Source organism: Sebastes fasciatus, chromosome 7 (assembly GCF_043250625.1).
Source record: "Sebastes fasciatus isolate fSebFas1 chromosome 7, fSebFas1.pri, whole genome shotgun sequence".
In the NCBI taxonomy this organism is placed as follows: domain Eukaryota; kingdom Metazoa; phylum Chordata; class Actinopteri; order Perciformes; family Sebastidae; genus Sebastes; species Sebastes fasciatus.
This window is the reverse complement of record NC_133801.1, coordinates 25099474-25123522: the sequence shown is the minus strand read 5'-3', so window position 1 is coordinate 25123522 and position 24049 is coordinate 25099474. Positions and strand designations below refer to the sequence as shown.

Below are 24049 nucleotides of genomic sequence, written 5' to 3'. Positions count from 1 at the left end.
TCTGAAAGCATTTTGATGCTAAAACATACACACTTTGACCAAAAATGTGAATGTTTGGACTTAAGGAACATTGCTGGGAAGCTACAGAATGATATATAAACCTCATGGAGGGACCCGTCCTTTAATACACCACTCATATATCATATGTTTGCCAGAGGAGTTATGGGTTTCTGTATATCGGTATCCCTCCATGACCAGATAAGAGGAATAATAACTCTTTCAATATATACATGTATGGCATTTGAGTATTGTATTAATGATAATTGTATTACAATCCATATTGAAAAAAACAGCCCTGCTATAGACGACTGGGGATATGTTACCTTAAATGGAGTGTGTGATGTATATTGCGTCTGTAGGGGTCTAAAGCTGGCGTCTAGCCATAATGGGAGACGCTGAACCGAGACATCATTACGTAGTCATACTGTGTCTGTCCTGTAAAACAGTATGTGCCCCCAACATCTTAAGAGCGACACCCAGTTAGACCACCTTTCTTTATCTATTTATAATATATGAAAACATTATGAGTACGCCGGCCAATCTTCTTTATGAAATACAAGGAGCGGCAAAGATTAGATGCTCCTACTGTAATGTAATCAATGTGAAGCTGTGTCTCATACAGCAGCTGCTTTACATTTCAATGACACCACACCACTGAAATGGCAAAGCATGTGTGCAAACGCTAGTAATATCACATAAAGAAAACATATTACCAGACCCTGAATTCAACTTTGTGATGTCTTGTTCTGCTCAAGACCCACTGATATGGAAATGAAATACTGGACTGATGGTTCCAGTACACATTTATACTCATGGGCTGCTGTTGACAATTTAGCTTGAACTGTCTAAGTAATGGTAATTGCATTCTCTCGGTCTCTCATCCTTAAAGTTACAGCAAAGTCAAACTTGCCTAGAATAGAAACACTCCCCAATGCATACAAATGTGCTAATGCCTGCTGAGGTTCTTTAGTTGTTTGTTTACATCCTACACTCGTGGGGGCACAGGAAGACATAAATTTAGCTGAGCAAAACCAGGCGTAGCAACAAAAAGATAAATCGAAAAAGATCTCAAAGCAACACCAACATTAGCTGCTGCTACAAAAGCGTCTGAGGTCTTATGGGAACTTTGATTATTAATGGAGGTGCACATATCCTCTCATAAAGTGAAGAGAGTGGAACATTAACAGAATCATATTTTGATCAGCAAATTGCATGATTTTAGTTCATCACAGATATACAAGTATCTCAGTATCAGTGAATATGTCAGCCAGCATGTAATATTGCAGTAAGAAATGTTTTTTTTTTAATCTCAGCCAGGAGATAATGAGTTCGGTCTTGTGTGTGTGTGAGTGAGTGAGTGTGTGTGTGCATCTCTGTGTCTGTCCAACAAAACAATTAGTAAAAAGACACTATAAAGCTCCATAGAGCTGAGGGGAACTGCAAATGTGGGCGCTAACTACTTCTGGGTTCGTCACTACGAGTGACCCCTTTCACATAAACGTTGTTATGTGATCCGTGGAGCTTCTAGCCTTTATTTTGTCCCTACAAATGTGTCTTAATTGTCGGGTCAGTTTCTGTTACAGGTATACTGTGATGTTGTGAAAACTTTTTGTGAAATGAGTAACGGCAGCTATGCTTAATTACCTCATTGCTTGTGATTTATTGTTAGCGGTTTATAATAAATTGTGAGAAGAAAAGGAAACGTTAAAGGTGCCGCTGGACCACTCTCAGCCTGTGTGGCAGTCGAGCGGCGACATTCGCCGACCTTTCATCTCCATCTATTTGTCGGTTCCTCAAATGCGTCTCTGGGTTTATAACCTCTCTCCCTTTGCTCTCTATTATTCCTTCATTCCCTCTTTTGTTCTCCTCAGCTTCTCTAACCATTCATTTCCCCCCGGCCACGCCTTCACTGCCATCCCATCGCATCACCTCATCATGTTCTTATATTCCCCCTCTCTATCTTCCCACATTCGTTACTCCATAAGCCACGGGGCGACTGTAAACACTTCACCTCCCGATGGAGGTAACAGTGATGGAAACATCAGCGACAGAGAGGGATGCCTGGAGCACAACTGTCCCTTATTTTCCACTGTACTATTTCTTCTTCGTCTCTTCTCAGTGACTTCCTTCGATTTAACATCAGCCACTGCTCCAGCATCTTTCAGGCTCTCCATCTGTTCAATATGCAAACACTCTTATCGGTATATTTATGCGGTGCTCTTTTCATTGCCATCTTTTTCCCACTTCATTCACCGACTGACACTGTATAATGTAGTCCAACCTGAAATAGCCGCGTTACATAACCAATCTTTTTCAAAAAAAATCACGGACTCCATGATAAACAAAAACTACTGATTCTGATTTGGCTGCTTCCGCGGTGTGTGCTGCCAAGCTGGAATAACATTAGCTAAAATAGTCAGAGGAAGCATGTGGAGATGACTAAGTGATAAATCCTGCCCAACAACCCAACACTGCATAATATAATGTGAGGATATAATTCCACACAAAGTGACCCGGAGGGAAATTTATTATCCATTTTCTATGGAGCACCACAGCTCTCTCTTTCTGCATGAACCCTGTAGCTCTATTCGGAGAGAGAGTGACAGAAATAATCAATTCAAGGACTGAGACTCATCTGCATTCTGCCCTTCCCTTGGTCAATTTTAGCACACAATGTACACATGGCACAAGGCATAGGCACATGGCACAGGGGCGGAGCATTCGGGTCTCAGCCCAAACCTTGGGGGGGGTCTGGGTGCATGCTCCCCCGGGGAGATTTGTTCCCATTTACAGCAGCTATATGCACTATTTTTCAGGCTTTTGAGATAAAAGCGTCTAAAAAATCTGTACATAATTTGGGAAAAACATAATAGTTGCCAAGGAAAAAAAATATTCCAGAGAGCCTACATCCTAGTTTGTATCTAATTGACCCCTCCTAAGTCCCGCCCCTTTTCGCTCTGTGCTCCAATACGGTGGAAACCGCTAACAGTGATCATGTCTGTCCGGGAAAAATTCATCACTATAAGAGGATGATTATTATAACCACATTTTGCTTGTTGTGCAGCGTTTCTCGTGCAGATTACCATCTAATTGACATTTGTATATTTATTACATCAAGCCAAAGTAATGAAACGGACCACTCCCCTTTTAAGACACTCCCTGTCAATTCTTCCGCCCTTTTTCCCTCACCAAGGGTGAGGCATTGCCGTTTTTGGCCGGCCCTTTGCCGGGGCTCCTCGTTCTCTCACCCCGTAGCGGCATGGATGGAGACGGGCGCCTGGTCTGCATGTGTGCCGCAGAGCCGGTTGACGATTGGAAAAAGTTTCACTTTGGAGGCATTATGTGACCAGGCAATCTACTTGATAAGGGTGCTATTCCTATAAGAGGTTTCCACTGTAACAATTGAGCAAGCTTGGAACACGGCAGAACCTCGGTCAACTTTCCCCTTTCCTGTTATACTTAGATATGCTACATCTGTTCAAAGGTAACATTACTATGTAAGTCACATCATACATTGATGTCACAATCTTCATGGACACATTACATCGTACGTAGTCACAGTTACTACGAGGAACTTTCATTTTGTGTGGATTTTACGGGTCCCTGTGGACAAAAGCGATGGTGTTTCCGAGCACCAGAGTCCCTTTAGAAAACCTCTCATTTCAGTGCAGCAGCAGGGTCTGACAGGCTGCCCGCGTTGTCCCTCCCGTGCCTCCCTTCCCTCCAGTGGGCCCAAGCTTGTCCGACCTAGCAACAGTAACTAAGGGGAGCGGGATTTAGGATCCGTCGATTGTTCTCCAATTGTCTTCATCATTCTGAAGCCGTAACACAACAAATTTTGAGGATGACTTATTTTCACTCCTGCCACTTAAAAAGAGGCACAAATTGTCTGATGTTACTATTTTTAAGTTACATAACATCAGCATTACTAATCGTGAAACCTATTTTTGTTTTACTATGCTAGAGTAGAATGAATGTTTACCAGTCAGAGAGACTGAGGGGAAATGGCACAAAGTTTAAGGTATTTTAAAATGCTTAAAGAATCAGGGCTTTTGGGAAAACAATCAGGGCTGAAGTCCCAGAAGCCCACCAACCCCCCATCCCTCTCACTTTAAATTAATGTTTCATCTTTTTGTCTTACTCTTGAAAACAAAAACTACTTAGAGAGGCTTCAAAGCTGCAAAAGCAATTTCTCTACAGAATTATAATAAAAGACCACAAACACCAAGGCGAGAGAGGTGAATTAATGATAACAAGTGGCTCCGTGTCAGGAGTTCAGCCTCATCTCTTATTTTTACAGCCCCTTTGTGCCTTTGTTGTTCTCCTGTGTGTCTGTGTTTCTGTTGCTCTCCCTGCATATCTATATGCAATGTCTGCATTTGTGTGCATACTCGCACGTTGGTCTGACAGGATATGAAGTAAGAAATGCTGTGTGATCTCACATTGAGAGCAGATAATCACACCCAAACAACACTGTCGCCACCTGGAGCTCCAGAGGGGGGAACGAGGGAGGAGGGGAGAGGACGACTGTACGAAATGATAAGAAGATAGATAGATAGATAGATTGACTCCATGTCCACCTCGGTGGAGATGTGTCTTTGGCTTCTCCAAGTACAGCAAAGGTACACACAATACACACAACACAACACACCATTAAAAAACATACAAATATACAATAGTGCAATGGGCAGGGAGCAGCAGGTTATATATAAATAATTAAAGAGAGCACAAATCATAAAATAACAAGTGTTCCCTGGTGCAGTCATTCTGAGCTCAATGCCTGTATGGCATAGGGAATAAAAGACTTGTTATATATGTTCCGGCTGGCGACGGCCAGACGGGAGCAGCTCAAACTGTGTTCATGTAAGGTATCTGCTATAGAGTGCTACAGGGATGACGTATTTTTGTATGCCAACCAGCAAGTTAGCATCGCCCTGGTTCCTTCGACAAAAAGCCAATGTGATTTTTCCATTGGGTTTTGGATTATTACTGAAAATAAGATCATCTGTGGCAAACACATGTTTATGGTACCTACGCGTTTTGTTCAGCAAGATAATCTTCACAAATTACCATCACTTTTAGGATTTTTGCAAGCGTCAATGCAATCACCAGAAGTAAAACGTTAGACAATGAACAAACTACACCACGGTCGCATGACTTCACGTCACCACCACTAAGTTAAAGACGGACTAGTGTTCGGTGTGACTACGTTTTGTAGTCTCATTTAGCCATTTGTTGCAACCACCTTTTTTAAGACATGTTAAAGCTTAAAAAATCACTAGTGGGATATGTACTGACATATTTTATATCGTAGAACAAAATGTTAATATCTCTTCAGTTTCGGACATCTAGCTAAAAACCCATTCAAAAAACCTATTGACTTCCAGATGAGGGAACCAGAAGTGCTAAAATGCTAACTCATTTCCTGGTTTTAGATCTTATTTATGCTGGTAATTAAATCTGTTTCTTCATATTATGATTTTTCACATTAAAGGAGTTTGAGTTTTCCTTATAATCAAAGCTGTGAGGATGTGTAGTCTGTCATAATGTTTTACAAATTGTAAAGCTCTCTGAGACATGTGACCTTGGACTATATACTGTAAATAGATTTCACTTGTCTCCCAATTTTCCTTTTCACAACCCAAAACTGATTTTATTTCTCTTCTTCTCTTTGCATTTAGTTTCTTTCCCCTCTCCTTTTAGTGTAAAATAGCTTCAAAGAGCTGTTGCTACCACTTATATCAATTATTCGCATCCCATTTAAAGCTACATATGTCAATATGTTCGATCCGGTGTGAATATCACATCAGCATGTCCCTAGTTTCAGGCAATGAATTAGCATCTGCTGTAAATATGTGTTGGGGGAGTGTGTGTGGGAGTGTTTGTTGCAGTACAGCAGTCACAGCATATAGACAGGGAGCAGCTGGGATTTGTTAGGGACAGACTGTGTGTGTCTGAATGTATGTGTGTCTTTGAGTCAATCTATGTGCTGCATCGCCTTATGTTGTGTGTGTGTGTGTGTGCGTGTGTATGTGTGTGTGTGTGGGTCAGCAGTGGTTTGTCATGCAGTGGAGCTGGTGGCGTCTCCTGGGGTCTTTTCGCTGTAGGGTGACACGACAGACCCTGATTCAAACAGCGGTGAACAGATGGCTGAGCATGTTAGCATGCCTGTACTGTGCCAGGGGTCAGAGAAGGCTGTTCAACCAGTCAGGACGCAGCATACTATACCTCTAAATGAGCACCCTAACCTGTTGCCACTTGACGGCACACACTTTTGACTCAAGTGATACATGACTTCTTCACCTTTCTAGACAATGTCTCCACCATCTTACCTGTAATACAAAAATATTTCTCCACTCATCATGGGATGGCCTTGGTTTTATTTGGACCCGGGACCTTTGTCAAATAAAGGCAAAAATTCCACAAAAAATGTCTCCTATCAAAGTTGATGCCAAAATTCTGAAAATGTGACTGTACTCGTTTTTCTACATTAGTTCTGGTACCATAAGTACTGGGGGTCAGGGCTTGATACTAACAGCGTCCCGTCATCCCGTGTACGATGGAGAATTTCCCTGATAACATTACATTGTGAACAACAAATCTGTGTTGAAATCCACAGGAGGAGAGCCAGTGAACATTAGCTGTTAGCAGCCGGTGGGCAGCACAGTCCTGATTGGCTAAATAACAGAGCTACAGCTAACATACGAAGGTTGCATTGAGTTACATTATGCTGCGTTCAAGCTCTATTCAGTAAAAATGTAAAAGTATTGGGCGAAGGTAAAGTATAACGTTATCATGATGTGTTCAAATATAATCTTGTAAAATTTAGTTTTTGGCGAGAAACTTGAGGCAGATCATCAAGGATTAATGATACATTTGCAAAAAACAGTATGCAAACAGTAATAAAGGAGTGTATTTTGAAGTGCGTGGGATTTATTGTTTTGTTTTTTTACCGTGGTATTGAATTGGGTGTCTAGAACTGTGGAATGTCACTGGCATTGGTATCGACTACTAAATTTCTGGTATTGTGACATCTCTAATTTCTAGTGGTTAGTGTACATTGCTGTTAAAAATGTGCTGATACAGAAATGTAGTGCAATTATCTCAACCCAAATGATCACAAACAAATTTAAAAACCTGTTGCAGAAATATAGATCTCACCGTCCACCAAATCTCTTTACGTTATTCTTTATTTCTGCATAAGAGAAGTGAGTGTTTTGGAGCGAAAATCACAATTTGCATGAAGCCTTTCAGATTTCACTCACTGACCTTGTGTGTGTGGTAACTGAACTTCTACACTAGTGATTTGTTGTTCACCCTATCAGCTCTGGAGGAAATCTCTCAGTTGTTTGGGAGTAAATTAACACTTTATAACATGTAAACATACTCTATGAAGCGTTTTAGCCTCTTTCAGCTCATTATTTAGTTTTTTATGGCCCGCAACTTCACTGTTTTGGTTCAATTTCACTGCTCTCATCAGCATTGTTTCCAGCAGCAACATGCAGCAGTTTTCAGTAAAAAACTCTGATGAACTGAACATTTCTCTGAGGAGTTGGTGGAGACCAAAAAAGAGCTAAAAAAGACTCAAGCTTTCTCAGTTCTTCCGATGTCGTCAAGTCAATTGAATGAGTGACAAAGAGTCCGCGAAGTGCTCCACCTCATGACCACAGCTGGCGATAATACTACGAGCCTGTTGCAGTGTGATTACTACAGATGATATCCCTGTAACAACCAGTGGGCAAACTCCTGACCTGGAAAGTGAAGCCAATGCGGAAGTGCCTTAAACCTGCAAACTTTCTAACAGCCAGCAGGGGACGATTCCTCTCGTTGCAAAAAGAAGTCTGATTGTATAGAAGTCTATGAGAAAATGAGCCTACTTCTCACTTGATTTACTACCTCTGTAAACATTGTAAACATGAGTTTATGATCTCAATCCCTAGTTTCAAGTCCTCTTCAATACAGCATGATGTTCATTTAGTAAATTATGATCCCATTTAGAGTCAAATAGACCATAAAGCAGGGTATGCTTTAGGGCGTGGCTACCTTGTGATTGACAGGTCGCTACCCCGGCGTTGTCCGGTCAGGGAGTTGTATGTGTTTTCGCCCAGAACCCTAACCCTTTCGCAGTGTGTTTTCAGTTCATGAAAGTTAATTGTAACATTTTGGTCACCTAAAAATGTCTTAATCAGCATTCGGTTGTACTTAACTCTACCCTCTTGTGCCCCAAAAAATGCCGAACTCGAGGCTTCAAAACGGCAGTCCACAAACCAATGGGTGACATCACGGTGACTACGTCCACCTCTTATATACAGTCTATGTAACGACATACCGCTATATTGATAACTGTCCCACATCTGTGTACTACTAGAAGCTGGTCATAATCAATTCCCACAAATGTAAATCAGAGGCTTTGTTCTGCATTGTAAAGTTCTTCTCATGTTTCTTGAAATCATCGCATGTCTCGTTGAATTGAGCCAAACACTTAGAGGCAAAAAAATAATTTTCCCGGAGGAGCCAACACTGCTGTTTTCTGTGCATGTCTTCTTTCTAGGAAAACAGATAATTCACCGCGATGCTGTTGCTCTCTAATGAGGCGATTCACACTCCAGCAGGCAGGAAACCTTGAGGACATTTTGCCATTTTCATACTCCCTGGGAAGATGAAAATCTGTCGTCAGGAAGCCAATCTTCCAGATGATGAATGCCGTATTTTGCCTCTCACTCTCATCCCCCTGCTCTCTTGTTTTCCTCCCATCTGCTCAATCGAAGGTGATAAATGTGTGATGGTGATAGAAGTGGTCGAGACCTGGGAGGAAACAGAAAACAAAAACTCACTGCATGCTGGAGACAAAAGAGACAACCCTCATAGTTTCATGGGAAAATTACATTTTATATCATAGTTGTGCAGACAGGATGACATACAAGAGGGGTCCAAACTTGGATCAATAGCTCAATATTTTCATCCTCGCTCATTCAGCTCTAGTGGACTTATCTGTAGAGCCCTTTCATCTTCACAACCCTCTTGTTCCCTTCCACTTCCACTACGATAAGTTAAGAAATATCTCAGACTGCAGTATGAGAACAGATGCACTGTGTGTACCTGCACTAAGTGTGTGCCTGACTCAATCCCCCTGTGTGTCTGGGCTTTAATCCACTGGAAATGGCCACGGTGCTGCATTGTTGTTAACTCTCCACAGGGTGTTTTCTAGGTTTGGTCATTTGTTGGGAGAGAATGAGCGCAGAGATCTGCTAAATACCACTGAGCTTCATAAAGCACATATTGACTGGCAGGAGAAGAAATGATGAAAACAGAAAAGCAGACAAATTGTTTGAATTGTTTTTTCTCCCGCGGCAGATTTGTGCCAGAGATCGGCCTCGTAACGGCAGGAAGCCGGTTTATACAGCTGAGACGAGTCAGTTTCCTCCAATATCAGACAAATGTCTTACTTATTGTTGGATTCATGAGCAGCCCAGCGTGTGTGCTGCTCTCACAAATGATGAGGTGAGTGAAGCTCTGCTATTTCCTCCGACGGTCTTTCATACAATCTGCTGAACGCAGCTGTTTGCTGCAGATTGGCAGACAGTACATTTTCTAGTACAATGCTATGTGTGAGATGCAGGGCTTTTTATATTGGCTGTGTTTGAGAGAGCGTGTACTTGAATACACTATTATTGTCTTATCTTGTGTATTCGGTGATGAAACAATCGGGAACCTTTTCATTGCTCTTAAAGCTACAGTAGGCAGAAAGTTTTTGGCATCATTGGCAACAATTCCATAATAACCTTTCAACATATTGTAATTCAAGTGTTCTGAGAGAAAACTAGACTTCTGAATCTCTTCATGGCTCTGTTTTCAGGCTTCAAAAATCTCGTTCCTATTGGCTGTGCTCCAGCTGGTGGGCGTTGCTTGGTATTTCCTCAACAGATCTCAACATGGCTGCCGGGTCACAAACGTTCTCATTTTACAGCTAAACCGTACACTACAAGATGATTCTGAAAACATTTGAGGCGAGAAATACAGTAATTAACAGTAATTCATATTTGATCAGCGATGCCTAGTTTGACCGTTTGATCGGAGTTCTTGAGTGATTGACAGGACGACGGACTCCAGATCAGCTCTGATTGGTTGTTTTCCTCCGGTCTATGAAATCTTGCAGATGCCGTTAGGAGCACCGGAGGACACAGAGGATATAGTGACCGTTTTATAAAAATAGCTATTACACTACATATTTGCTTAATTTCTATCCACTGCAGCTTTAATGAACATAATTTCTTAAAAGATAAAGGTACGACTGAATCATGATCCACAAACGTAATGCTTCCCGGAGCGTCAGAAATTTAAACTACATTGGATGTAACCGTAATGTTTCCTGTCTTCCAAACCAGAGAAATCACATTTCACTCAATCAGCCACAAGAATTGTAGTCTGTGAAACCCGTAATAAAACCTATTTCAGCCTCCTGCTCTAAAGCATTTCTTTAACCCACCTAAAATAATGTTATTTTTCCGGGTTTCTGTCAAGAGTTTCATGCCACACACACTGTTTCGGGGGATTTTGTTAGTGTGAAAATGATAAAATAGCTATTTCTTGAAGCAGCTTAAAGTGCCCTTGTCTGCACACGTGAAATTATATTTATTAGTAGGTGTTCCATTGTAGATGTTTAGTATCACTTGATGGTCTAACTACTGTGATTATAGCAATATACTGTGGGAAACTCATTTTCATACTGTATATTTGTATACACCTGTAGGGCTGTGTATTGGCAAGAATCTGCCGATACGATCACGTATCATGAAGCTTACATATCATGATGAAGGGGTTATGATTTTTTATCTAATTTTTGGAAAATTGTCATAGTATAAAGAACACACCTGCACACATGCATACAATCAGAGTAAAAAAAGTTAGCCTTTTTATGCAATCAGAACAGTAGGATCTGCATTTGCATTTATCACAGTCCCTGTAACATTCAACATCATGGCGCTACTTTGAGAGGACACATACACTGAGGGCACATCTCTCTGTAAATTAAAGTATTGGCTGAGTTAATCTTTGCATGTAAACTATTAATTATAAATCGATCAGTGTTTTTGACAATCGATACAGTATCACAAAACACAATATTGCTACTATTCAATTAGCGATATTCAATTAGGGATATTCAATTAGCGATATTCATTTAGCGATATTCAATTAACTAATTAGCTCCAATTAGCGCTAATATTCAATTAACAATATTGAAAATATTCAATATTTTCGATATTTTCTTACACCCTCATACACCTGGCATGAAAATGTAGACATTTTAAAATACTGAATATCAGACATACAACTTTTAGAGTTGTGGACTTGAGTCAACTCAATTTTAAATCCAATTACGTGTGACTTCACTCCAGTTTTTTAAAGTTATTTAAAAAATGCAGTCAATTACTCATTACATATTACTAATTGCAACATAACTTACAAAAAAAACAATTAGTTACATTACTTGTTACTTTAATTTGTAGTTTAACAGCCAGTCAGCTCGAAGCTTCAAAGTAACTGAGTATTGCTGGGATTAGTACTGTGATGCAATTACTGAATTTTAAATTGTATTTCCTTACACTACTCATTACTGAAAAACATAATCACATTACTGTAGTGCGTTATTGCCCAACTCTGCTTAAAGGTACTCTATACGGTATTCAGAGCATTAATATAGCAGTAAACAACTATTTGCTATGTAAAGATATAGAAGAGTAATGTCTACCTGAGCAGAGAATGAAGTCACTCTTCCTCTGTGTGTGTTGTAATCAGAGCTTCTCTGTGCTCTGATACAAAAGTGTACACAGAATTGACTCTTCTTTTTCCAGACGATGGATATACTTTGAATCTCAGCCAATTATATTGCACAGTTGGAGGGAAAGGTGTGTTTGGCAGTGCAGAGCATCAGACATAAAAAATAACATGTTTGAGACTTAACACATAACGTGTAGGACTTGGACAATGACTTTATCCCAACTCATATCATATATTATTTTTGATAAATGAGATAAGTCGCTTTGTCTGACCAACAGTTCAGTTTACAATGATAAAACACAGGAAAAAAACAGCAAATCCTCAGATTGGCAAAATTAAAATTAGAGAGTATTTGGCCGTTTTCGCTTGAAAAATGACTTAAACAATGAATCAAATATCAAAATAGATGCAGATTAATTTTCTGATGATCGACTAATCAATGAATTGACTTTTTATTTATTGTTGCAGCTGTAATAATAAACAGGTCTATCAGTGTCTTTGGGTTTCATGCCCCACGAACAAATACAACCAACTCGTCAAACAAGTTTTTTCTGCTCGCTGTCAAATCCCATAACACAGTTTGCACTCTGAAACACTTAACAAGGAACGAGGAACTTTTCTTTCCTCCCGCCCTCTTTCAGAAAAAAAAGAAAACCTTCCTCCATTGATTTCCTGTTACTTTGTAACCGAAATAGTGCAGTGTGCTGAGTCCCTTGTGTGTGCTGAGCTGGAGGCAAGCAGGCAGTCGGAGGCAGGCTGTGGGGCTGGGAACGGAGTAGAGGGGAGATGACGGTGCGTGAGTCTGTGAGAGCCTCCCATGACAGTCGGTCCCAGACGAGGGAAGCCAAATAAACAACAAGCGAGCGAAACACAGAGCCGCGCCTTGAGCCTGGAGGGAGAAAATAGAAAGAGAGACGGGAGAAAGCTCGGGAATAAGATGACACAGCGTGCAGAGGCTTCCGGAGAGGGTAATGAGTTTGGCCAGGTTCCCGTGAAATGCTGCACCACACACAGAGAGAGAGAGAGAGGGAGAGATGCTTCTATCTTGTCGTCACAGTTGGGATAAAATAATGTCCCCATCCCTTCATCTTTTGTCTCTAGAAAAGAAGTCCATTGTTGTTTCTGCATCAGGGAAGCCAAAATCCGATTACATGTGATGGCAGAGAAACAACCACGCTGCTGCTGTTTACTGGCAGTATTGACTCCTGAATGTTATGTTTATTCCATTTGAGCCTAAAGCTACATCACCAAGTGTGGCGTACGAATGAAGAGAGATGAAGAGGCATTAGTAGTATTGACTATTCACTGATCAATATCCATTTATGCTTCTGTTATTGGTGCATCTGGGGGAAGTGGTTCCTGCAGTGACCCTTTCTTTTTTCTCTTTCCTCTCTCTTCTTTCCTTCCTGCCTGCTTCTACCCTTTACTCATCCAATACAGAGGGTCTCTACCAGCTGGGTGGTCCACGCTGTGCCCCTCAAAGCAGCCTCGAAGGACTGGAGGACATAGAGGTGGGATCATTACGAGCAGCCTCTCTGTATATTCACCAGCAGAACAAGAACATGTAGAAATACCCAGTTATTTGTCTTTCACAGAATGCTGCCTCTAATCTTTCCCTCTCTCTTTTTTTTTTTTTACTTTTTGCAGATGAAGTGTAAGACGCATGTGCTGCTGCTGGTGGTGCACGGGGGAAACATCTTGGACACAGCGGGCGGAGATCCAAGCGCGAAGGCTGGCGACGTGGCCACCCTGGCCTCGGTGCTGGAGAAGGTGACGCGGGCGCACTTCCAGGCCGTCGCCGAACATGTGAAGATCAAGCTGGTGCCGTGTCCAGCTGTGTGCGCCGAGGCCTTCTCTCTGGTGTCCAAGTGAGTGCTTTTGCCAGAACAGGGAGGCTCATTTGGCTCCGTTTTGCACACTCAAGTGTCTCATATCTGGATAACATCCAGTGTTTAAATTTAGCCACATGCACACTGGTGACAAATTAAAGGTCCCATACTGCAGAATGTTAGATTTCCATGTCTTTTGGATTATAAAGAAGGTCTAGAGGCTATATAAATAATATGAAAGTAATAGGGCTGTTTATTGATTAAAATATTTTAATGCGATTAATCGCACGATTGTCCATAGTTAATCGCAATTAATTGCAAATTAATCACACATTTTTAATTTTTTCAAAATGTACCTTAAAGGGAAATTTGCCAAGTATTTCATTAAACAACAGCTGTCAGTGTGTCAGTGTGCTGACTTGACTATGACTTGCCCAAAACTGCATGTGATTAGCGGGGTATGTCTGTAAAGGAGAGACTCGTGGGTACCCATAGAACCCATTGTCATTCGCATATATTGAGGTCAAAGGTCAAATGACCAAGTTGTGCAAGTTGTGTTAATGCGTTAAAGAGATTAGTGGCGTTTAAATAACTTTGTGTTAATGCGTTATTATCGCATTAACTTTGACAGCCCTACTATATAAATAATGTGAGAGTATCAAAATGCTCAATCCACGAGCCGTCAGGACTTCCGTAAGGTTGTGATGTCACAACTTTACTGTCACAGTTAGAAGTGCCGCTTAACATTGTGTAATTGACACACCCAGTGATTCCCTGGCTGAACAGCGCAGGTGTGGAAGACCTTAAAACGCTGTCCAATTAGAGCAGACTGGGCTTTTTTGGGATCTTAAAGAGACAGGCGCTAAAACGGAGCGTTTCACAAAGGGTGAATACAGGTATATTCAGACAGATAATATGAGGAAAATAATGTGTTTTTTGAACATTAAAGCATATAAACATGTTCTAGTAGAAACACAAATTACAAGTATGAACCTGAAAATAATATAATAATATGTCTCTTTTAAAGGAAAAACTAAATAACTGGAGAATGGGTCACTGAATGCTTTAATGATTTAAATATGATGTAAAGCACATGCGGTGGCCTTCACAGTCACCACATGGCAACCCAGTTGAACACCTGTGAGACATTTTGGACCCGCATATGAGACAAACAGCGCTCTCCATGACTTCATCAAAACACCAAGTGAGGGGATACCTTTTTGAGAGAATGACGTTCATCCCTCCAGTACAATTCTAGAGACTTGAATAATGTATGCCAGCGAGCATTAAAGCTGCTCTGGAGGCTCGTCGTGACTGACTAAGACACTTCATCCACCTTATTCGTAGCCCGGCTCGTCCTCCCATCCCTCTGTAACAGAATGCGGTATGATCACATTATCCACTCTAAAGTGTGACAGGTTGTGTTCCCACGTCATTTATTTCCCAAAAAGCTCCAAGAATAGAAGGAGCCACCTGTTGCATACTGTTAACTCTCTCAGACACCGCTTTGTGAAAGGAATAAGTGATATCTGCGCCCATAATTCACACAAGGTATCTTGGGGCTATAAGGTATAAGATGGATAATGGTTATTAAGTTTAATTTGTCACCCATCTGTATAAGTGTCTCCTTCAACTAGATCACAAATATGATTGCATCTATCATACTTTTCCCGAGCTACGTGCATATCTGGATGCTACTACTGCTTTAGTAACTCCCAAAATATGCCAGAGGAGTAATTTGTGTTAAAACAGTTTAGCTAGCTACCTAACAACTGTGCATTAATTAACACAAACACATGGATGGACTATGAGCGAGACATTATGGGACTCATGCTGCGCCTTCTGTGGGACAACAGCTGTTGAGTTCGCCGTTGCCGTCTTCATGTAACAGGGAGAAAGATGGCTAGTTTCAGTCACTTCAGCTGCCATTATCAGCTGCAACACCCTGGCTGTTTCTCATTTCCCGATTCTTTGTGTCTCCTCGTCTCCTCACTCCTCGATCCTCCGGCCTCTGACCTAGAAATCGATCTCAGCGCTCCATCTTGAAGGACATCCCAATTTTTTAAAATGCATCTCAAGGAGCAAGGATTGAGGAGCGAGGAGGCATGTCGGAGAAGCTATAAGCGAGGATACACCGGTATATGTTTTGCGGAAATATTTTCTGCACCCGCGACGTACAAGAGGCGTGACACACAGCTGGAATACTCTCAAACCATGGCAGGACTCTACCAATGTTACTGTTCCCTTTTCATTCATAAGTTGTAGTTATTTAAAATGATCAAACTTTCTGCCAAATCACCGTTTGTTTAGCGCCTCGTAAGGCGCTGTTCTGACCTCATTCCTCAATGACATTTCACCTTCATATTTCTTATGTTTTTATCTTGAACGTAGGCTACACCCAATTCACCTGTTATAATTATGACATGATGTTTACAAGTGCAAACAGATGCTGTAGGTAAATTAATATATCAATTACAACATTCTACTTTGCTGTATTTCATGTTGTCATATACAGTGGATTGACAGGAGTGTGTTGTGTGTAGGATAATATATCACTCAATCATATATATATACAGTATATATATATATATATATATATATATATATACATATAAATAAGCTGTAATGTATGTGTGTTAAAAAAAAAATCTGACATCTGTTCATTCTTGTCACATTATGCCACGTTGTGAATTGAATTAGTAAACGTAAATATAGCCTATACGTTGTCATGAGCACTGCTATGCTCATCTGACAGAGATCATAAAATACAGCGGTATAACAAAACAATGGAGAGCTGATGCAGCTGTACCACATGTCATATTTAATTGGCATTGCTATAAAATGGCGGCTCCGAGGCGAGGATCTCTCATTTTTTAAAATGCTTGTTGCCTTGACTCCTCTTTCCTCCCGTCTGTCCCTCGCCTCCTCCGCTCACATCTTCCGTGGGAGGGACAAAGACAAGAGGAGAGGAGTCGAGGATGTACAAACTGGGAAATGGGAAAGGCCTCTGGTAAGTGGCTAACTCTACCGGCTGCCTACTGGCGTAGTTACACTTGAGAGGAGTTGAGAGTTAAAGCCTCTGAACACCCTCACAGGTGTTTTCAGTTAATCTGGCTGGTTAGACCTCCTCTCAGGACTGTGTGGGCGTGTACAGACTAATTGATTGGCATCTTTCTGAGTCTCATGTTAGCTTTGTTGCACCTGCTAGGGCGAGACAAATTACACCTCTATCATTCTTATTGGTAGATGAAGATTTGTGGGTAACAATTTATAATAACCATCATTTATAAACGGTAAGTTGATAGTTAATTAAACTTAGTTAATAGTTATTTTACTGTTAACAGACAACAAATGATAATAATATTGTTTCCTTATTATTAGTAAGGCTATCATTTCTGTTATTTCATCATTAGTTTGTGTAATATGAAATAATTAGTTTATGGATTATACATATTGTGTCATAGCTGATAAGAGACAATAACAATTACATTCTGATTACATAAGTAAAGTATTTATCATTAGTTTATTGTTGCACAAATTGCAACATTTGATACACTAGATTAAGTATTTGTTAATGATTACCAAATTGTATGTAAACCTTTAAGAACAAGTTTGTAAAACATTTATAAAAATTACATAGACAGATGGACCAGACACCAAATATTAACCATTGTAGTATTAACGTATTATTAAAGTATTAACTATCCATCTAAATAGGGTTTATAGACGCTTTACAAAGTACTTATTAAACATACAACAAGGTATTATAATCATCAGTTGCAACTTTATAATAGCCATCCAAATAATGTTTATAGACAGTTTACAAACCAATTATTAACCATTAACAAAGTTACAAATATCTAAATGCTATAATGTTTGCAACAAAAAACTCACTCACTCATCTTCAACCGCTTATCCGGGGTCGGGTCGTGGGGGCAACAGCTCCAGCAGGGGACCCTAAACTTCCCTTTCCCGGGCCACATTAACCAGCTCTGACTGGGGGATCCCGAGGCGTTCCAAGGCCAGAGTAGAGATATAATCTCTCCACCTAGTCCTGGGTCTTCCCCGTGGCCTCCTCCCAGCTGGTCATGCCTGGAACACCTCCCTAGGGAGGCGCCCAGGGGGCATCCTTACTAGATGCCCGAACCACCTCAGCTGGCTCCTTTCAACGCAAAGGAGTAGCGGCTCTACTCTGAGTCCCTCACGGATGACTGAGCTTCTCACCCTATCTCTAAGGGAGACGCCAGCCACCCTCCTGAGAAAACCCATTTCGGCCGCTTGTACCCGCGATCTAGTTCTTTCAGTCCTGACCTAGCCTTCATGACCATAGGTGAAAGCAGGAACGAAGATTGACCGGTAGATCGAGAGCTTTGCCTTAAACATCATGATAAAATAACATCAATCATAGCATTATTAATAATTGGTTAATATTATTAATTATCATGTCATTGTTTGTTAACAGTAAAATAACTGTTAACTTAAATTAACTATCAATCTCCCATTTATAAATTATGGTTATTATGAGGTGTTACCGATTTGTGACTTAATACGTTCAACCTGAGCAGAGGTCTAATCAGCCAGAGGAACAGAAAACACTTTTTTGGGATGTTCAGATGCTTTAAATTGTGTGCAGCTCAGAGAGATGGATCTTTTTAGCATCGGCTTAGTTCACCCAGAGACACGCTGAGTAAATGACCATTTACAGCAGAGATTTGGTGGTAAGGCTCTGCTCTTTGAGGGAGCTCTCAAAGAATCTGTGCAGCGGTGTTGGAAAACGGACACATGGACATTAAATCTTGATTAAATCAATAGTAACAAAAGCGGCATAATGAGGAGTACTGGAGGGAGCTGTGGCAGCAAACGCTGTTGGAATGAGCAGAGTGATAGATCTATTGGCGTGAACACGATTGTGAAGCATGAGTGAAACAGCTAATGTGAGGACCACAACAGCGCTCTGCCTGAACTAACTCTGTGCTGAGAGTTTCACGTGTCAGAGTAGGAGAAACCCAGGTGTGAACAAGCAAATTAATGACGGCTGAATTCCATTTAGCAGCTTCACTTTCAGGGTCTTACATTGCTGTCACGCTGTCATAACTCACTGGGACACTTAGAAACAGAGTTAATGTCATTAGCAACACCTGTGCGTTTCCTGCTATAAGTCAGGATGTCTGCTGTGTAAAAGGCCTATCATGTGTGTCAAACTATTTGCTTTTTTGCCATCAGATAGCGATCGGATCCGCCCAAGATAAAATAGCATAATAGATGTTAATTGTTTCACTAAACCTGGTATTTAGGCGCCACCGCTTCCCTCAATTTGTTTTTATGGTTTTCAAATTCTCGTGCCTCTGTTGTGTTTTTTGTATTCAGCTGACATTCTCGCTAGTTTGATAGACAGCCCTAATTACTAGTAATGAGCGGACTACGCAGGACTTCACTATTTCAGGAGGTATTTGAGGAATCTGCTTGCAAGAATTAGCATAGGGGGAAAAAAATGCCTGGTTTGCTAAAGTGCTGAAGGTTAATCTGGGAAATATATCGACCAAAGGCCCGTAAACAGACAGTGCAATTTTAATTAGTATGCTGCTGACATTTCTCATCCCCTGCGAGCATGCGGCCATGTGGAATATTTAACTCCTAACGTTTTTGAATGATGTTGTTTTTAATTGTTAATTCTCCCCTTAATTCCCGCAGAATGAAAAAAAAGAAAAGAATAAATGACATTATACAGTTTCCACTGAACCCGAGGCCTCTGCAAGGAATGTGTGCAATTATCTGTTTGTCTAATTAGCTACTGTTACTTTGTATTCAGGTTTCATTTGTGGTTTCAGTTTCAGAGTGGGAGTTAATTGTGGATGGTATCTGAACAGCCGTCAGTAGATGAGTCTTCACAAGTCTTCTTCCTTACTGGAAGATTCTTCTTTTTACATGTAGGAGGTAAAAGCACGTTGGCGCTGACATGTTTGCTCTTTTTTTTAACTCCCGTCTGCCGCCTGTACAGAGAGCTGCTTAGGCGTAACTAATGACTTCATTTCACATTCAATGCCACACGTCCCAGTGGTCACCAGGTTTATCTTTGACAGCGTCACTTAGTTTTCGCTGCTCTCCAATTATACGCTGAGGTTGTATTTGTCTGAATTGTCACTAATCACCGTGGCTGAGAGAACGCGTTTTGGCAGTCAAGTCGAGGCTTCCTCTCTGTTTTTTCTGATTGACGTTAGCAAAGAGTGAGACAGCGACTGGAAGCGAGACGAGCGTAAAGAGATTTGAGTTGTGTAGCGGCTCGGCAGCTTGACGTCCGCTTAGCTTTCACCACATCCTCGGATGAAATATTAATAAGCAACAACGTCCTATGGCAGTCGAGCGGAACGGAGTTTTTTGCAGCATGTCTCGATTGTCTGTTCTTGAACACATGCGCAATAAAAAAGAGAGCCATTCATTTTAAAACACTATGTCACAAAGAACCAAAGCTGCCTCATTAGGAAATAAATAACTAATTCAATAAAATGGTCAAATAATAAACAATTTAAATGCACAAACCCAAAAATTCAGAAATGGGTTTAGTCATGTGTAATAAATTGATTTCACAGTAGTTATTTGGTCTTTAATTGTTTTGTTAAGATTTATTTTCCTGCAGGATGTTTTAGTAGACTTATTGTTTAGCAGTTGTTATAATGTCAAAATGCAATTTAGGCATTTTAATTAGTTTTTCCAATATTTTGAACCTTTCCATGTTCTCAAGCAGCCATTCTAGTCGGTAAACAAGTCTAAACTTGATGCATTTTAACAGATCCTGTAAATCTGATACAACTCTTGCTTGACAACCCGAATGTAATAATAATTTGAAATGTAGAGTGGAAAATAAATTGCAAGGGCAAGTGAGCAGCGTCAATGTAACGCACTAAAAGTACTTGTTTTTGCCACTGACTGGCTCAGATTGTTATTGTGTCTGACAACATCATGGAAAGGACCCTACAGAGAAATAAAACGCTTTTCTTCACCGTTTTGCTTGATCCGGTGTGTTTGTTATTGCGTCCAAGTCACGCTCAAGGAGAAGTCTCAATGTGAATATCAGGGAGCAACAGGTCCCTGCACTCTTTATAGTGTTCTCCCACGGTGGGCATCGGGTCACAGCACCTACAGGAACACCACCAGTCTCAGAATGAGACTTCTCCACCTTCTCTATAGGGTCCTTTCCATAATGTTGTCAGGCACTAATAATGCCAATCTGAGCATGTCAGTGGCAAAAACAAGCACTTGTAGTAAACATAATGTTACGTTGACGGTGTGCAATTGCCCTTGCATCTTGCAGTCCGGCGGCTGCAACGCTGTCGCTCAATACTGAACCAATTTTTAAAAAAAATTGTTTTCACTTACACACAAAAGAATATGTGAAAACGCTCTCGCATCCAGGTTGAAAATACAGAAGATCCCCTTTAAGGAAGGACTAGGTCTCCCAGTATAATCATTGTTGCTGCACAGAGCAGTGCGAGACTGTACTGTATAACCGTTTTCTATAAATGATTGACATAAGTGTGTTTATGTTTCAACTTTTGTTTATTATTTTTGAATTTATTCATTCATTCTTTTAAAATCTTTTCTTTTTTTACTTTTTCCATAATAATGTAATATTTCTTTTATAGCCCGACTGATACTGGATTTTTGAGCCTACTGATATTGATATTTGAGAATTAAAAAAAAATCTGATCACGATATACTGACCGACCCATGATAAATGGTATATGGTAAATGGACTTGCATTTATATAGCGCTTTTTTTAGTCTTCCACCCACTCAAAGCGCTTTACACTACATATCAGCATTCACCCATCAAACACTGATGACAAAGGCTGCCATGCAAGGTGCAAACTTTACCTATCAGGATCTAATCTAAAATACTCATTCACACACCGATGGCTCAGCCTTTCGGAGCAATTTGGGATTAAGTGTCTTGCTCAAGGACACACCGACCTTCCGATTGGTGGACGACCTGCTCTCCCCTCTGAGCCACAGCCGCTCCATAAATAACATATGCCCCATACATAACATAACAACGTATTGTCATACAACAGTTCGTATGATATCTTACAAAAAGTTGTTACTAATCTTTCGTGCGTTTTCCAATCAATGTCCAGCAACACGTGTCAATTTTCCGCTCGTTACATGCATACAGTCTTTTCAAATTAAACTTCACAGGAAACAACTTGGTTAGGTTTAGACAACAAAACTACTTAGTTTGGGTTAGGTTTGGGAAAAGTTTGTGGTTTGGGTTAAAATACCTCTGGTGTATGAGAACAGCCTGATCATAGACAATAAACTTCATGTGGATCCCTTAATTTTTTATTTTTTTTAGAATTGTGACCAAGATACATACTAAGCAGGACATTTTACAGCGTAAAAATCTCTCTCTGCTCTAGTGGACAAAATATGTATGTTGACTTTGTTGCTAAATGACTTCAAACCTAGTTGGCATTCCTGTATTGCAGCGTCTGGTTCCTTATCAGCTGACATATACTGTACAGCTACAATATAAGTTTATACAATAAGCTATCCACCAATGTGTTGGTCTAGCTCTAATTTTTATACAAAGTGCGATCTAGTGACCAAAATCCAACCAAAATTTAGCTCATTAACAGCTTGTTGAAAATTTCATGAAGACAATGAGAAGTGAATATTATCTGTTTTAGCTCCAGTGAAATTAGACAAAGCATACTTGTGCCCAGTTGGCTGCAGGTCCTCAACATACTCTGACAGTATGTGCAGTCAGTAGGCATTCATACACGCCCACGCAGCAGCAAACACAACTCTTATTCAACTACCCTTTTGTCAGTTAACAGTGTTTGCTCTAATGACAGTGTTGGACTTGTGGGTGTGCGGAGCCTCATTTATTTGTGCGCCAACATCAACAGAGAAATAGGCAGCCCCACGGGAAGGAGTTGCTGCTGGGCGGCTAATTTACTCTCATTCTGGGTAACAGCTTGCCTGAATGTCGCACCGCAGAGTGGAGGTGGCGAAACCTCTTAGCGCCTCAAAAACAAACTTTCACATAAACAAGCCACTTTTAACTGGGTGCTTCGTAATTCTTTACGTAACCGTACATCATGTTCCCCATTGAGGATGGACATGTTTCTCAGCTAGTGTTGTCCTTGTTGCCGTTTGCATGGAAAGCCCGCTGTGCTCCAGGGGGGGCTCTGAGCACTCATTATTAGCTCTGCCTGCTAATGAACGTATGTATTACCTGGCAGCGCCGGCTAGGAGCTGGGTGTCAAGACAACGCACACGTGTAATCCATAAACACACTTGCACAAATGCATCCCACACAAAAACAGTTGGAGCACGTCCAATTAACAGCGACAGTGAAAAGGCTCCCGAATTGATTTCCTCTCGCTCGCCGCCTCTGTCAGAGTGTGAAGAGAAATAAACATTTCAGCTATTGAAAACTTCATCTGAGCAGCACGGGAGAGAAATAAAATGGATTCCTATTACGGTACATTCGGCGTCATTTTACAGGACTTTCTATCAGGGAAAGGATTGAAGGAGGAGGAAGTCCACTTGTCTGTGGGCACACATAGTGACCTCGGTTCAGGGAGATAGACTCATTATTCTGGCCATCGGCGGGCAGGGACGTGCCGCTGCTATTTCTGGGCCCTCTCCCTAATTAAGACTCTGCAGAGGCCCATTGCTGCTCATGTTAATTGCGCAAGCGTTGCAGTGCTAGGCCAGCCATTAAGAAACGGGGAGAGAGCAATTAAGCGGGAATCTGACAGACTTCAGAGGTTTCGGTTTGACATTATATGGCGAGAGGCGAGAGAGGGTGGCGGGGCGGTATAATAGAGACTGTCTCAAGGTTATGCGGCGTGAGATGAGGCCGATTCGAGGTTTAAATCGGCTCACTCGGCCTTATCTTCTCCCCGCTGATGATAATGGATCTCTTCATCGCCACATTACCATAAAACCTTGTGGAAGAGCTCTGTATGTCTCTCAGTATAGAATAATACGGTAATTGTAATATGGTAATTTTACCCTGCCTTTAGGGGTTATTAAGTGAGTATCCGATGGTGTTTTCCAGAGAGCTCAACACGGCAATTACTAGAAAAGAAATACACTTTAAAGCTCGAGGATGAAGGATAACGTTACAGCCGATGTAAAGCAAACTGTGGCCCATAACAAAGCAGCAAATGAGGCCTTTTTTGTTATGTATATGAGTCTTCAAAAATGTGCACTTAAGCGACATATGACCTCAGCTTACTCTCAGTTAATGTCGCTCGCGTTTTACTAATGAGAGCAGAGGGATGTGAGCGGGGTAAATGCCGCCGCTCAAGAGTGAGTGACTCACATCTTGAAATAACAGGGGCAGACTCGTCATGGCGACGCGAGGCACGCTCCTCTGCCATTCAGGGCTCTGTTGATGCGCCTCCTTTGAGGAACAAAAGGCCTCCCAAAGTA

At 41.1% G+C, this 24049-nt stretch overlaps 1 protein-coding gene across 3 annotated transcripts in view; it reads left to right on the top strand.

Annotated features, from left to right (window-relative positions):
- The window catches only part of pitpnm3 (PITPNM family member 3), a 106562-nt gene that overhangs the window by 42161 nt on the left and 40352 nt on the right, over positions 1 to 24049 (top strand). For 2 of the 3 annotated variants that reach the window (XM_074639899.1, XM_074639898.1), the window contains exons 4-5: positions 13219 to 13289; positions 13426 to 13646. In XM_074639899.1, coding sequence (XP_074496000.1) covers positions 13219 to 13289; positions 13426 to 13646 — 292 coding nt within the window. Of the gene's footprint in view, positions 1 to 12549; positions 12747 to 13218; positions 13290 to 13425; positions 13647 to 24049 lie in introns of those variants that run through there. The other variant, XM_074639900.1, reaches the window with a different exon arrangement.